The 13508-nt window shown below is 48.7% G+C and overlaps 2 protein-coding genes across 3 annotated transcripts; both read right to left on the bottom strand.

Moving 5' to 3' along the window:
- Positions 1-5928: 5928 nt before the first annotated feature.
- Positions 5929-8094, bottom strand: LOC103347319 (melanoma-associated antigen B5-like). The gene is given in 3 exon segments (XM_008253816.4): positions 5929-6148; positions 6151-7313; positions 8025-8094. Coding segments are annotated over 2 exon segments (1092 nt in total). The 5' UTR covers positions 7102-7313; positions 8025-8094; the 3' UTR covers positions 5929-6007.
- A 771-nt stretch (positions 8095-8865) lies between these two features.
- LOC103345006 (melanoma-associated antigen B1) lies at positions 8866-11430 on the bottom strand. 2 transcript variants are annotated; one of them, XM_008272473.3, is made up of 3 exons: positions 11370-11430; positions 10502-10564; positions 8866-10164 (listed from the first exon to the last, which is right to left on the bottom strand). In XM_008272473.3, exon 3 carries the CDS (start codon positions 10112-10114, stop codon positions 9113-9115), a length of 1002 nt encoding a protein of 333 aa, XP_008270695.1. In that variant the 5' UTR covers positions 10115-10164; positions 10502-10564; positions 11370-11430; the 3' UTR covers positions 8866-9112. The 2 variants fall into 2 exon arrangements, with proteins under 2 accessions (XP_008270695.1, XP_051683620.1); XM_051827660.2 differs by lacking the exon at positions 11370-11430 and having other exon boundaries at positions 10502-10809.
- Between the last annotated feature and the right edge of the window lie 2078 nt (positions 11431-13508).

The following is a 13508-nucleotide window of genomic DNA, read 5'->3' as shown; positions in this document are numbered from 1 at the left end:
CCTCCTGTGTACTCAGGAATGGGAAAATGAACATAGATTTAATGAATATATGGCATGAATTCTGCCACAGCCATCAGAAGAGTAGTATCTTTTTTATTTGATCACATGCAGTCATCATAAACCAGCATGATAGTAACTATGATTCATGGTAAGGAAACTGAGGCTCAGAGAAGTAGTTTCATTTACCTGAAGTACAACAGCAAGTCAATGGTAATAAAGAGTTTATGAGTTAATAAACACAAATACGTGGAAGCATATACACAGAAGTGTGTATTGTTGATATATTCTAATATATATTTGTACATATATAGTTTAGAAATGCTGTGTTAGTATCTCCATTTGGAATATTAACTCATAAAATAATTATTCTTAAAGTCCTAAAAGAAATAATTCTAAAATATATTTAATATGATAGCAAATATAAACCTATGATTATTATCATTACCTGAGATATCAATAATAATACAAACCTTCATGCTGTTTAGTCATTCCTACTTGTTCTTTTAGTTTTGATAGTAAAAAAAAAACATATGGTTTTGATCACCTTTATTTTTATTAAATGCTTTCCATTACCAAATATTTCTTGGAAGATTCATTTATTTGAAAGACAGAGTAAGAGAGAGAGATGGAGAGAGGGAGTGGGGAGAGACAGAGAGAGATGTTCCATGTGCTTTTCTACTCCCCAGTGCCCACATTTGCCAAGGTTGGGCCAAGCCCAAGCCAGGAGCCTGGAACTCCATCCAGGACTCCCACATGAGTGTCAGGGGCCAAAACACTTCAGCTGTCTTCCACTACTTTCCTCAGGTGCATTAGCAGGGAGCTTCTCTGGAAACGGAGCAGCTGGAACTGGAAACAGTGCTCATATAGGATGCAGGTGTCACAGGCAGTGGCTTAACCCGCTGTGCTACAGTGCTGGTCCCCCATTGCCAAAGTTTTGACACAACAGTTTGCATGTCTATTTCTTGCACATTGTAGATTTTAAAGTGTTAATTTAGTTTTCAGAGTATTTTAAATGTCACAGATATGATTTTTTATGGTTCTTGTTAATTTTTCACATTCTGTCAATACATATTGTGAAATTTTAAAGGTATTCATTTTTTCTACATGGTATTTTTCTGTATTACCTAGCCTGGAAGGAGAATGTGATGTGCTGATTAAGTTGATATTCTATTTAAAAGAGTGAACATAAATACCATACAAGAATAGCCAGTTTCTGAGAGAGTGTTATTCAAGAAATAATACCACCTATAATTGAATGTTATGCTATTCATCAGTTATATTTCCTATTTTCAAATGTTTATTGAATATTAATACTATATCTCATGTGGTACTGAATGCCAAGAATACAAATATCTTCAGTAAACTTTCATATCATTTAATATCTCTTGATTGTTCAAATCATGCATCAACATATTAAGATCTATTAGTACCAAGAAAATTTCACTGAAATCTTTTATGATATTTCTGTTTCTACAATATCTTAACAAAGTCAAAAGATTGATGACCATAATTCATCCTTTCATTATCTTTACAATCTAATGCTTTTTTATTTTCAGAGTAAATAATCAGGTGAAAAATTTACTTCAAAAATATGTAAATATCATTTTTTTGTTTATTTGGAAGTCAGAGGTACAGAGGGAGATAGAGAGAGAGAGAGAGAGAGAGAGAATGAATCTTCCATCTACTGGTTCACTCTGAGAGAGAGAGAAAGAGAGAGAAAGAATGAATCTTCCATCTACTAGTTCACTCCCTAGATGGCCATAATAGCAGAGACTTGGCCAGGCCAAAGCCAGGAGCCAGGAACTTCCTCCAGGTCTCCCTCAGGGGTAGCAGGGTCCCAAACACTTGGGCCATCCTTTGCTGCTTCCCCCAGGACACTAGCAGGGAACTGGACCAGAAGTGGAGCAGCCAGGATAATAACTGGTGTCCATATCAGATGCCAGCATTGTAGGCAGTGGCCTCACCCACTATGCCACAGTGCCAGGCCCTATCATTTTTTTCTACATAAATAAAATGTAGACTGTATGCTTTGGATGATTCTGAAAAGAATAAATTCTATATTCACATCATATTCAGTACAATGCTTATTTTATAGTGTCTAATATAATTTTAAATATTTTGTTGAGTTAGAAATTTACTTAGTTTGCTGCCATTAATTAAAGAAGTTCCCTCCTGGCTACATAAAAGAATTTATGCTATATAAATTATAATTTAAAAAATAAGTAACTAGTAAAATAAATAACTCCATTTACAAAAGATAAAAAATGTATTTTTTAAGGATTTCTTTATTTGAAATTCAGAGTTACACACAGAGAGAAAGAGAGGCAGAGAGGTCTCCCATCCGCTGCTTCACTCCCCAATTGGCTGCAATGGCTGGAGCTGCACTGATCCAAAGCCAGGACCCAGGAGCTTCTTCCTGGTCTCCCATGCAGCTGCAGGGGCCCAAGGACTTGGGCTATCTTCCACTGCTTTCCCAGGCCACAGCAGAGAGCTGGATCAGAAGGGAAGCAACCAGAACTCGAACTGGCGCCCATATGGGATGCCAGCACTGCAGCGGAGGCTTTACCCAATGTATTTTGAGAGTTGAAATAATTTCAGTAAGTTTAGGATCACATGAATGGCAGTCAAAGGTACAGTTTTCAGTATCCGTTTTATGTGTTTGTCCAAAGAAATTTTTTAAGACTTTCCTTCCTGTCGCTCCCCCACTCGCAGAGGAACGACACCGGACCGGATGCTGTCCCTGCCACGGCTGGCTTTCTGTCACCGCCACAGCTGGCTTTCTCTCCCTGCGTCCATATCCGAGTCACGGAACCACTTGTCGCTCCCAGACTCGTGGAGGAACAACACCGGGCCAGTTTTCTTTCCCCGGTCCTTCCCGGATTTGCTGCTGCTCCCCTGCCTCCGTGGAGGAGTGGCACCGGCAAACTCTCCAACTGACTCTCTCGAGGGGGGTGGGGGTGGGGGGGGCGCCGCATGTTGTCTCTCTCCCCCTTTTATAGTCCTCTCCCACCAATCCGTGCTCTGCTGCCTGCGTGCTGAGCATGCCGCTTTCTTCCAAACAGTGGTTGGGTCAGGAATCAGCTAATTAACGAAGCAGCTGTGTAAGATTTGTTTACTGTCTCTCAGCGCCATATGGTGGGAGATCAGACGCATAGAGTTAGTTTCAGTCCACAGTCTCAGTACTTATTTGTCTCCCGGGTGCCCTGCCATGTTGCGGGAGACGGACCCTGCTCCCCACACCTTCCTCTCTCCCTCTTTTTTTTTTCTTGCTTTCACAGGCAGAGAGAGAGAGAAAGAGAGAGAATTTTCCATCTGCTGTTTCATTCTTCAGATGCCTGCAAAGGCTTTGTCTGGGCCAGGGTGAAGCCGGGAGCCAGGAACCCAAAGAAATTCAGTGTTGCTCTAACAGAAATTGTATACACCACTGAAGCGAGAGAATGAAAAAGGGTATCCAAGGTCAGCTTCAGGCTGATGGGACTGGAATACCACCATGTGCCGAATATGAATTTCTATCAGATGGGTAGAATAGCTCTATTACTTACCACTTTGTAAATATGAGAATGTTACATGTTCTTCATCTGCCATTTGAGAGTGGTAAGGCCTGTTGTACTGAAATGTTTGTGTCTCTCCAAAATGTATATGTTGAATTCTTAGATAACAATGTGATGATGTTGGGAGGAGTGGGTTTTGGAAGACACATATGGTTAAAGGAGGTAAAGAAGGTGGGGCTTTCTTTATGGAACTCGTGCCCTCAGAAAAAAAATGGACTCACATGCTCCTATTGCCTCTCTATCATGTGAGGACACAGCAAGAAGGCAGCTGTCTGTGGGGAAGTCCTGTCCAGGAGCCAGTATGCCGGCACCCTGCCTGCAGCATGTCAAGAGATGAATGCCGTTGAAGCCACAGAACTGTGATGTTCTGTTACAGCTTCCTAAGCTAAGATCCACCTATTTGGGTGGGGCATTGGAATGTATGTACTGTACAGAAAGCACCTGGCATGATGCCTGGCAAATACTGCATTTTTAATGAGTGGCAGTTGTGATGGTCTTTACCCAAACAATAACACCCTCCTATATGGGATTTTTAAAAATTTTTTAAATATTTATCTTGTTTACTTGAAAGACAGTGTTACAGAGTGTGGTGGAGCCAGAGGGAGAGGGAGAAGGAAAGGCAGAGGGAGAAAGAGAGTGGTCTTCCATCCGCTTGTTCACTCCCAAATGACTGTAATGGCTAGAGCTGAGCTGATCCAAAGTCAGGAGCCAGGATCTTTCTCCGTGTGTCCCACGTGGCACAAGGGCCCAAGGTCTTGGTCCATCTTCCACTGCTTTCCTAGGCCATAGCAGATAGCTGGATTGGAAATGGAGCAGCCAGGACTCGAACCGGTGCCCATATGGGATGCCAGCATTGCAGGCAGTGGCTTTAACCTGCTATGCCACAACGCTGGCCCCCTATAAGGGATTTTCTAAAATACAATATATGTCAGAAAATCTAGCGCTCTAAAAACACTTAATTAGCTGAAATTCACCTTAAAAAGTAAAATCAGCTTTTCCCCATTCGTGCTTCTGTTATTTAATTTGGTCTCCTATTTTTTAAAGATTTATTTATTTATTTATTTGAAAGTGAGATTTACACAGAGAAAGGAGGAGAGGTAGAGAGGGAGATAGGTCTTCCATCTGCTGGTTCACTCCCTAATTGGCCACATGTTTGGAGCTGTGCTGATACGAAGCCAGGAGCTTCCTCGGAGTCTCGCACATGGGTACAGAAACCCAAGGGCTCGGGCCATTCTCTACTGCTTTCCCAGGCCATAGCCGAGAGCTAGATCGGAAGTGGAGCACCTGGGATTCCAACTGGCATCCATATGGGATACTAGCACTGCAGGTGGCGGCCTTAGCCACTAAGCCACAGCACAGGCCCCAGTTTGGTCTCTTCAGCACATGGACATATCACACATCTCCCAGACTTTTGTCAAGGACTACCATTCCACACACCTACTCTGTTTTTATTCATTGGTTCCTATACCAAAATCTAGCCATGCCTTAGATTGGCCAAATTATACCCATGTGAATTCTAGAGTGCCCCCACTTTTTTTTTCATTAAAGATTTATTTTATTTATTTGAAAGACAGAGTTACAGAGAGAGGAAGAGACAGAGAGGTCCTCCATCTGCTGCTTTACTCCCCAGATGGCCGCAATGGCCTGAGCTATACGGATCCAAAGCCAGGAGAAAGGAGCTTCCTCCGGGTCTTCCATGTGAGTGTAGGGGCCCAAGGACATGGAACATCCTCCCCTGCTATCCCAGGCCATAGCAGAGAGCTGGACCGGAAGAGGAGCAGCCGGGACTAGAACTGGCGCCTATATGGGATACTGGCGCTTCAGGCCAGGGCTCCAACCTGCTGCGCCACAGCGCTGGCCCCTAGAGTGCCCTTTGAATGTAGCAGGCGTTCTAGTTCCCCAGTTCATGTCAAAACATGCCCACTTTAGTGGACTCTGTGCCTCTCATCCCAAAAGCATTTGACCCTTAGTTTGCAGAACTCCCTAGAGACAGTATGTACGAAACAACTAGAAAGCCAGGCTTCCTTCTACACGGAGATAACAGCAGATACTTCCCATTCATGCCTCTGATGGGATTAAATGTGTACCCTAACTGCATACGAAATCCACATTCCAGTAACTCAGGAATGGCTGGATTTGGAAATAAGATTTTTCAATTGGTGACTAAGGTAAAATGATCCCATGAGGGATGCCTTCCTGCAGCCGAGTTTCAGCATGGCCCAGCCATGGCCATCATGGCCACTTGGGGAATGAACCAGAGGATGGGAGATTTCACTCTTCCTCTGTCTCTTCCTCTCTGTCAATCACTGTGACATTCAAATAAATAAAATGCATCTTTAACAAAACAAGACACTAAAGGAAATGAGGAAAACCGAGATGGGTAAGTTTTTTTTTAATGTTGCATTAGCCCAACCCTTGGTCTGTGAGATTCTTCCCCATTTTAAAGGCAGCTCCTGTCATGGTGGCTTAGGTTCTCTTCTGGATAGCAAATGTCCTTGGATTTGAGTAGGAGTGAAGAAGCAGCTGGACATGTGCATGACCTGAGTCTGGCTCTGGCAGTAGCTCCTGGGGTGGCAGCAGTTCCGACTCGGGCTCTCTCTTCCTGATCTCGCAAAGCCTCTTCATACTGGGATGGGAAGGCAGTAGGCACGGTGTCACGGGCCTTGGCCACAAACTCCAGGACTTTCATTTTGCTGGTTTCAGCATGGGCTTTTGGACCCCACAGGAATTCGTAGCGTGCAGGATCAGTGTCAGGCAGCCTCCGGTACTCCAGGTACTGCAGCCTCACTAAATCCTTGGTGATGAGCTTCCTGGGCTCTCCGTAGATGAAGTGCTTCCTCCCAGCATAGATCCGCATGGTGTTCAGGAATTTCCAGACGTCTTCCTCGGTGGCCCGGTTGCCCTTCATGAAGATCACACCCAGGAGAGTCATCAGCAGACCGGTCTTGGGTAAGCCCCTGCCAGGGCGCACCCTCCCATTGTTGGGCAGTTTGAGTTTGCTGACGAGGTCATAGGATTGACAGGTTGAGTTGATTTCCTTCACTTCCACCGCAAAGAGAGCCTCAATGCTGCGAGAGGCTCCCTGGAGGATTTCTGCAAACAGGTGTGGGCACTTGGTGTTAACCACCATCAGCATGTCTGCCTTCATGATGGGCTGTTTCATTTTATACTTGTAGAGCAGGAACTGCTCCAACAAATCCACCTTCGTGGCTAAAGCATCACTGTGTGATCTGTCAGCGGAGGGTGTGACCCCCGAGGAAGGTGGCTGTTGCTCTTCCTCGCCTTGGCTGTCGTCACCCTCATGAGGTCTGGTGTCAGGAACACGTCCAGAAGTCGTGCTGGTGGAGGGAGGGCTGCTGGGTCTTGGGGGAGGGGTACCTGACACAGCAGCAGATGAGCTCCGTGGAATGTCCTCAAGAACAGAAGAAGAAGAGGAGGGCTCTTCTGCCAATTCGGTCCCTCCCTGAGCTGCCCTGTGAGCCTGGGCGTCCTGTCCAGTATGGCGACTTTTCTTAGGGGCACGGCCCTTGCGCTTATGAGCCCGAGGCATGATGATGTCGTCAGGGCCAGCAGGCGGACGTGTGCAGACTAGGTGAGGTGGACTCCCTGGAGAATGAGGTTGAGAGGGTGTGTGTGTGCCTTCACCACGGAAGTTCCACCACGGCTATAAGGAGAGCTACATTTGCAGTCGTCTTTGAGGGACCTGCTCTAGGAGAACACGGGGCTCGTGTGCTCGCCGGGTCAGCCTGTCCTGTGGGCAGCCTGTGGAAGAAGAAGGCGTGAGTCTCGGGCTGAGCCTGCCACGCGTGCTTCAGGCACACTGCGTGACAGCCGCACAGGCTGCCGGTCTGCTGAGTTGAGAGGACCTCGTGATTCACACTCAAGACCGTCACATCAACAGATGACAGGTCCTGGAAATCATTCCCTCTGCTGATCTGAATTGGATTGCTCAACCCTCCCTGGAACCCCCAGAAGGGAAATGAAGGGCGCTTCCCATCCAGGTGCTTGCAGTGCTGACTTGTCAGTAGGGAATCTCCTACCCTGACCTCTTTGGATTCCCTAGTCTTCATTCTGGGCCATTGCACTTGCACAAGGGTCCTGGGACCCCCATGCCGTTTGGTGAATGGTGGCTGCAGACTCAGGCTCTCGTCTTTCAGAGCCCTAATGTAAATAGTGATTGGCAGCTTCTGCTCCACAACCCTGCCCCGTGGCTTTCAGGGCAGTGACCAGACTCTGATGGGCCTACTATTTGGTGGTGGGAGTTGCCCTCAGTATTTTTTGAGCCCACCTGCTTTGAGGCCTGGCCCCTCATACTGAGTACAAAGTCATTCTGAGACCCTCTGCCCACCCCCAGGACCGAGAGTCTTCTCATCCCGTCATACGTGTCCTAGGTGTGCTCAGGCTGAGGGCGAAGACTCCGTGATGGTTCCACTGTTATGGAGGGTTGGCTCCCTTAGTCCCCAGGGTACTCACCTTGGCCTTTTCAAACACTTGCGAATCCTGCAACTGCCAAGTTGAGGCCACAGCCCTTGGACTGAGTCCCTCATCCTCTGTGACGTCATAGGAGGAAGTAAGTATGTCACATCCTGGCAACAACGCCCTGGTGTCACAGATCTGCCCGCAAGTGGGGGAGGGGCGAGTGGTCCTGTCAGTTCTGAGGGGCAGGGCTTCCTGTGTCCCCCTCACCTCCCCCAGGGGCCTCCTCCATTTGCTTGCTTAAGAAACCTGCCAGCTGGGACAAGGACCTCACATCCTTGAGAGGCTGCTTGCTGAAATCAGCCTGACAGTGCTGCCCAAGGCTCCCAGCATTGATGGCAGGGCCAGGCTCTGGGTCAGCTCACTGTTGAGAATCTGCGGTCCCCTCAGATGATGTGCACTGCGCTATTCCCATCTGCAGTCTCCTCTTCTTAACCTCTTTTTCAAGTTTATGTCTTGGGGAGTATCTCCCTATCCTCCTAACATAGGGTAGCTGCTGCAGGACTCAAATTATCTGGGCAGTGGTGGGATCCTTTTCTCACAATTTGCATTATTGAGGGCATTTCCAAACAGTAGGTGCTCAATTAATGCCTGGAGAATCACAATAAAATTAAAATGACATCTCTGAGCAGGAAGTCCAATATAATACACAAAATTTGATACACATGTTAAGAAAACAAGCCATATCCAAGTGGGCACCATTTAATTTCAAAAGAGCCCTAGTGTTGTTTAAGCATTTTGCGATTCTGTTACCCTGTCGTGTTCTTACATGTTTCCATGAATGTACCTATCCCGTTGCTGTGTTTTCTTATTCTATGGTTAATCAAACACACACACTAAAGGTCTTTCGATTTATTCAGAAACAGCAAAACTCTTTGTCATAAATCTGAGAAACAGTCATGAAGGTGTGATCCATGAGATTCAGAAACAGACTTTGCAACAATGTAAGCTTTGAATGAACAGGAATAACATTTGAAAACAGGGGAATAACATTTGAAAATACCTATTTTGTCGCCTCCAGCCTCTGTTAGTTAGAGCTTTGACTACCCTCTTCCCACTAAGTGAAAAATGCTGCTCAGACCTCATTAGGTGTGGGAGGACCTGCGGGACTTGGCCCTAGAACCCACCCTGGACCTGGCAACCGTGGAGGCCCTGGCTACAGCTTGCAGTTCTGCTCTCTCTTGCTCATCTCTTAAAGCCTCCTCATAGAGATCAGGGTAGCAGCGAGGGACAGTGTCATTGATCTTGGCCAAAACTTCCAGGACTTTCATCTTGGTAGTTTCAGCATGTGCTCTGGGACCCCACACGAATTCATAGACTGGAGGACTCCTAAAGCGCACCTGACGGTACTCCAGGTAATTTTCCTGCACCAGATCTTCGGTGATGAGCTTCCGGGGCTCCCCAAAGATTGAGTGCCTCCTCCCAGCATAGATCCCCAGAGCATTCAGGAACTCCCACATCTCCGCCTCAGTGGCACGGTTGCCCTTCATAAAGATCACAGCCAAGAGTGTCATCACCAGCCCTGTCTTGGGCAGCACCCTTTCCCCACTGACCTCATCCTCACTGGAGAGGCTGAGCTTGTTGATAAGGACATAGGAGCGACTAATGGGGTCGACTTCCTCCAACTCGAGGCCAAAGATCAGCTCAACACGCTCAGAGGTTCTCCTGAGGATCTCGGGGAAATGCTTCTTATACTTTCTCTTGACTACCTTCAGCATGTCTGCCTGCACGATGGGCTCTCGCTTTTTATACTTCTCCATGATGAACTGCACCAGCATACTCGCCTTCCTGTTCAGAGGATCTCTGAGGGAGACCTGGGAAGAGCCTGCCCTATAGCCCTCATCTACATCCGAACTGGCATCAGAACTCCCTGCCTCAGGAGAGCTAGACGCTCGGCCTCTCAGACCCCCCTGGGCAGCGCAGGATCTAGGGGAGCTTGGGGGAGTTCCCTCACGAACGGGAGAGGAGGAGGGAGACTCTTCTTCCTCTTCCCCAACGGCATGGGCAGCCTTGGCACCCTGGGCCACACTGCGGGTCTGCTGGCGCTTCTTGCGAGCTCGGAGCTTGCTCTTCTGTCCCCGAGGCATGACCACTGCAGGCGGCAGAGGGCTGGCAGCAGAGCGGGCAGGGCAGGCACCTGGATGGGGGAGAGTGTCATCGTGTGAGCACTGAAGTCGAGGTCCTCACCTCGTCCATGGTGGGAGCTGCGAGTGCTCCCATCTGCTGCCCGGAGGCTTCCCCTTCACCTCAAGGCTCTCACCTCCCATGGAGTTGGAGTTCGGCCATGAGGGGCAGCCTCAGCCTGATAGAACTGCCCTGGAGTCTGTCTCCAGGGCTGAGAGCAGGGGCAGGTCAGGAAGCTCAGCTCCCGCATTCAGGAGCCGCTGTTCAGTCTTCCCTTAACTTCCTCCCCTTGGCCACCACTGTGTCTCTTTACTTGAGACCCGGCCCCTCCCGCCAAGGTCAGCGCTTACCTGACAGGCAGCCCCGGGAACCGAGTGTGGACCTCTTGGTCCCACCTGCGTGGATTCTGCAAACTGGAAAATGCAAGAGCGAGTTGGGGTCTTTGGGGTTCCGGAGCTGCCCTGGAGGAGCCCCAGATTGTCTGTCCTCAGGCTAGCTTGTGACTCTTCCCCGACCAGAAGCCTCCACTTGGCTGCTATCCTTGAGGAACTGGGCGGCAGTGGGGTCAGAAAGACGTCTATGCCCGGGCTTCCCCAGGGGACAGTAAGGAAGGATTCCAGGGTGCCTGGGTGCCGCGCTGTGTGAGCATGGTCCCGGCACTCAGCAGGGCCCTCAAGCTGATTGTGCCCACGCTGTGGAAATCGTACTCTGCTGGCCTGCCGCCTCCCCCTGCAACTGAGCTCCCACACCCCGACTCTCTGGAGGAGACTACGCGGGCGCATCGGAGTCCTCAGACTCAGCGGGCCCTCCCAACGCAAGGTCCGGGGTTCCGTGTAGCGCCGTTCCCCGGCCCAGCGGGTCCTGGACCCTCGCCCTGCCTCTGCTCTTGTGGCTTCAGCGCCGTGGGGCCCCCCAAACCCTCAAGTGTCCCGAGGATTCCCTTCCTTAGCTGCAGAGGCCTGGGCTAACCCCTTCAGCGAGCCGAGTCCAACCCTGGAGTAAGCCTTTATTCCCTAGGCCGCCATGGCGGAGAGGGAGCGGGAGCAGGCCGGGTGGGGTGGGGGGGTGGAGTGGGGCGGGGGTGCCGCAGGGCCGAATCCCGCCCGGGCTCTGGGCGCGGTGGGCAGATTTCTCGTGCTTCCTCTTTCTAGGGGCAGGGATTGTGGGTTTCGGCGGGGTGGTCCCCACACTTGTACGCCAGGTAACGCGCCGACACACCTGAAGAGACCTGTGAAGATGCCTCAGATAGAGGCCGCACCTCTCAGGGCAGCACCCCCCAACGGCCTTTTAGGCGGAAGTGGGGGTGGCCACTTCCGGCCATGCCCTCTGGCCCCTCCCCAGGGCGGACAGGGCGGTGCTCTGGGCCGCAATTCCTTCCTTCCTTCCTTCCGGGGAGGGAAGTGTGGAGCGGTTCCGGGTTCCGGGTTCCGGGATCTGGGTTCCGGGTTCCGGGTTCAGGGTTCCGGGATCTGGGTTCCGGGTTCCGGGTTCCGGGTTTGGGGTTTGGGGTTCAGGGTCTCAGGTGGGGCGTGGTCCCAGAGAATTCCAAGCATGCTTTTGTTGTCAGGCAGCTGGGCCCGAGGCTCCTCTCACAGCTGAGCCTAGCCGGCCAGCCTGAGACCTGAGCTCTCATTTTCTTGTGGGCGCACCATTGCAAGTCCAGTGGAGCCCGAGCCCTGTGGTGACGTGTGGGTCCTCCCGAGGCTGATGGGGGAGGTGTGCGGCTTTGTGGGGTCCATCTTCGGGTGTGGATGGTACCCTCGGTTCTCTCGCACTGTATCATCTGGACTCCTCGTCGTGGGGGAGCCCCACTTCTCTGCTGACGGGAGACCAGGCCTCGACCCACGACCTCCAGTACCTGAGCCACCTGCTGTGGAGTGCAGGTGCACCTCATGTGACCACCGCTCCCTGGGGCCTCCAGACCTGGCTGCTCTGGGTAAGTGGCTTAGGCTGTGGGAGGGCGGACTGGGAGGGAGCCAGTTTCTTTGGAGCTGTGCAGCCTCTGAGTTCTTGCTCTAGGTTCTCCTGCCCACTGCTGGAATTCGCCTTCTGATGGGAATCCGTCCCTTTTCTCCGCCCGTGCCAGCGAAATCCCCAAGGAGTGGGCGTGGGCGTGGGCGTGGGGTCTCCTTGTTGAGACAACTGTCTCTGTGTGTCCTTCTCTCCACAGGACTGGATGTTTCAAAACGTTCAGGGAAAAAAGTTCTACCTTTGTTACATGTGATAACAGAGATGCTTTGCTTGTAATGTGTTCAGTTCTTTATATGCTTTTTGATGATGATTAATGAGTCACTCTTCATGCGGTTCCAAGCTTCCAGGTGGTTATGAGCACAGCGTCTGGACCTATAGTGCTAATTCAGGTGGCATTGCTGTGTTGATAGCCCACACAGTACGGGTGTGTGGGGTCTCAGTTGCTGTCTCAGAGTGCTTCAGTGCAGCAGGAGAAATGCCTTGTCCCGAGGCACAGTAGAAGAACGAGGGTTACTCATTCAAAGTGTTCTTCTAGCTGATAGTGAAGTCTTCCAACTTGTATTCCCTTCAGATTACGCCTTAACCACCCTCACTAAAGTTAAAACTCAATATAAACTTAGTATTATTCAGAATTTCATTTTTGTTTTAGTGTAATTGTAAATATAGTTTTACTTAATTTTATTGTTTGTAGAAAGAAAGTGTTTTTTTTTTCTTTTAAGTTAACATAATTATAGATGGGAATATTTATGGGATATAGTGTAATATTTCAACACACATGTACAGCATGTACTGACCAAATCAGCATGATTTGCATTTTAATCTCCTTTGCATTTCTTTGTGTTTGATAGCTGCTAGTTACTTTCTTTCAGTCTTTCATCAAATATATAAATTTTATTGTAAATTGTAGTCACCCACTGTGCTGTCAAACACTAGAACTTTTTCCTTCTGTGCTACTTTGTTTTCATACTGATTCTCCAACCTAATTCTTTCAATGTTTCCCTTCCTGTGCACTCTTCTCAGTATGTAGGATTCAGATCAACAGTTTGTGACTTCCACATGTAAAAGAGAATATATGCTATTTATGATTTGTGTATGATATATAACCTAATATCCTCCAGTTCTATCCACTGCTGCAAAATATCAAGATTTCATTTTTTGTTATGGTTACCGTGATTAAAGTTTTCATTTTTCTTAACTCTGATTTACTTGGAACCATTGTTATGATGTGGATTGGCTATGCATTTCATCCAGTTTACAACACTGGTGGTAATGCCATATGTTTGTGTATTACTCTGTACTCTGTTGGGGATGCTTTTGTATTGCACCTTTACTGTGTTAATTGGGGATTTTACAAAATGGAAATTTCCCCATAGTGTAAGTTCACTG

Source organism: Oryctolagus cuniculus, chromosome X, assembly GCF_964237555.1.
Source record: "Oryctolagus cuniculus chromosome X, mOryCun1.1, whole genome shotgun sequence".
Classification (NCBI taxonomy): domain Eukaryota; kingdom Metazoa; phylum Chordata; class Mammalia; order Lagomorpha; family Leporidae; genus Oryctolagus; species Oryctolagus cuniculus.
Note: the sequence above shows the minus strand (reverse complement) of the source record. Positions and strands in the feature narration are given on the sequence as shown.

Excerpts from the sequence above, each read along its gene's own strand:
- LOC103345006 (XM_008272473.3), bottom strand. The coding sequence starts at position 10,114 with ATGCCTCGGGGACAGAAGAGCAAGCTCCGAGCTCGCAAGAAGCGCCAG.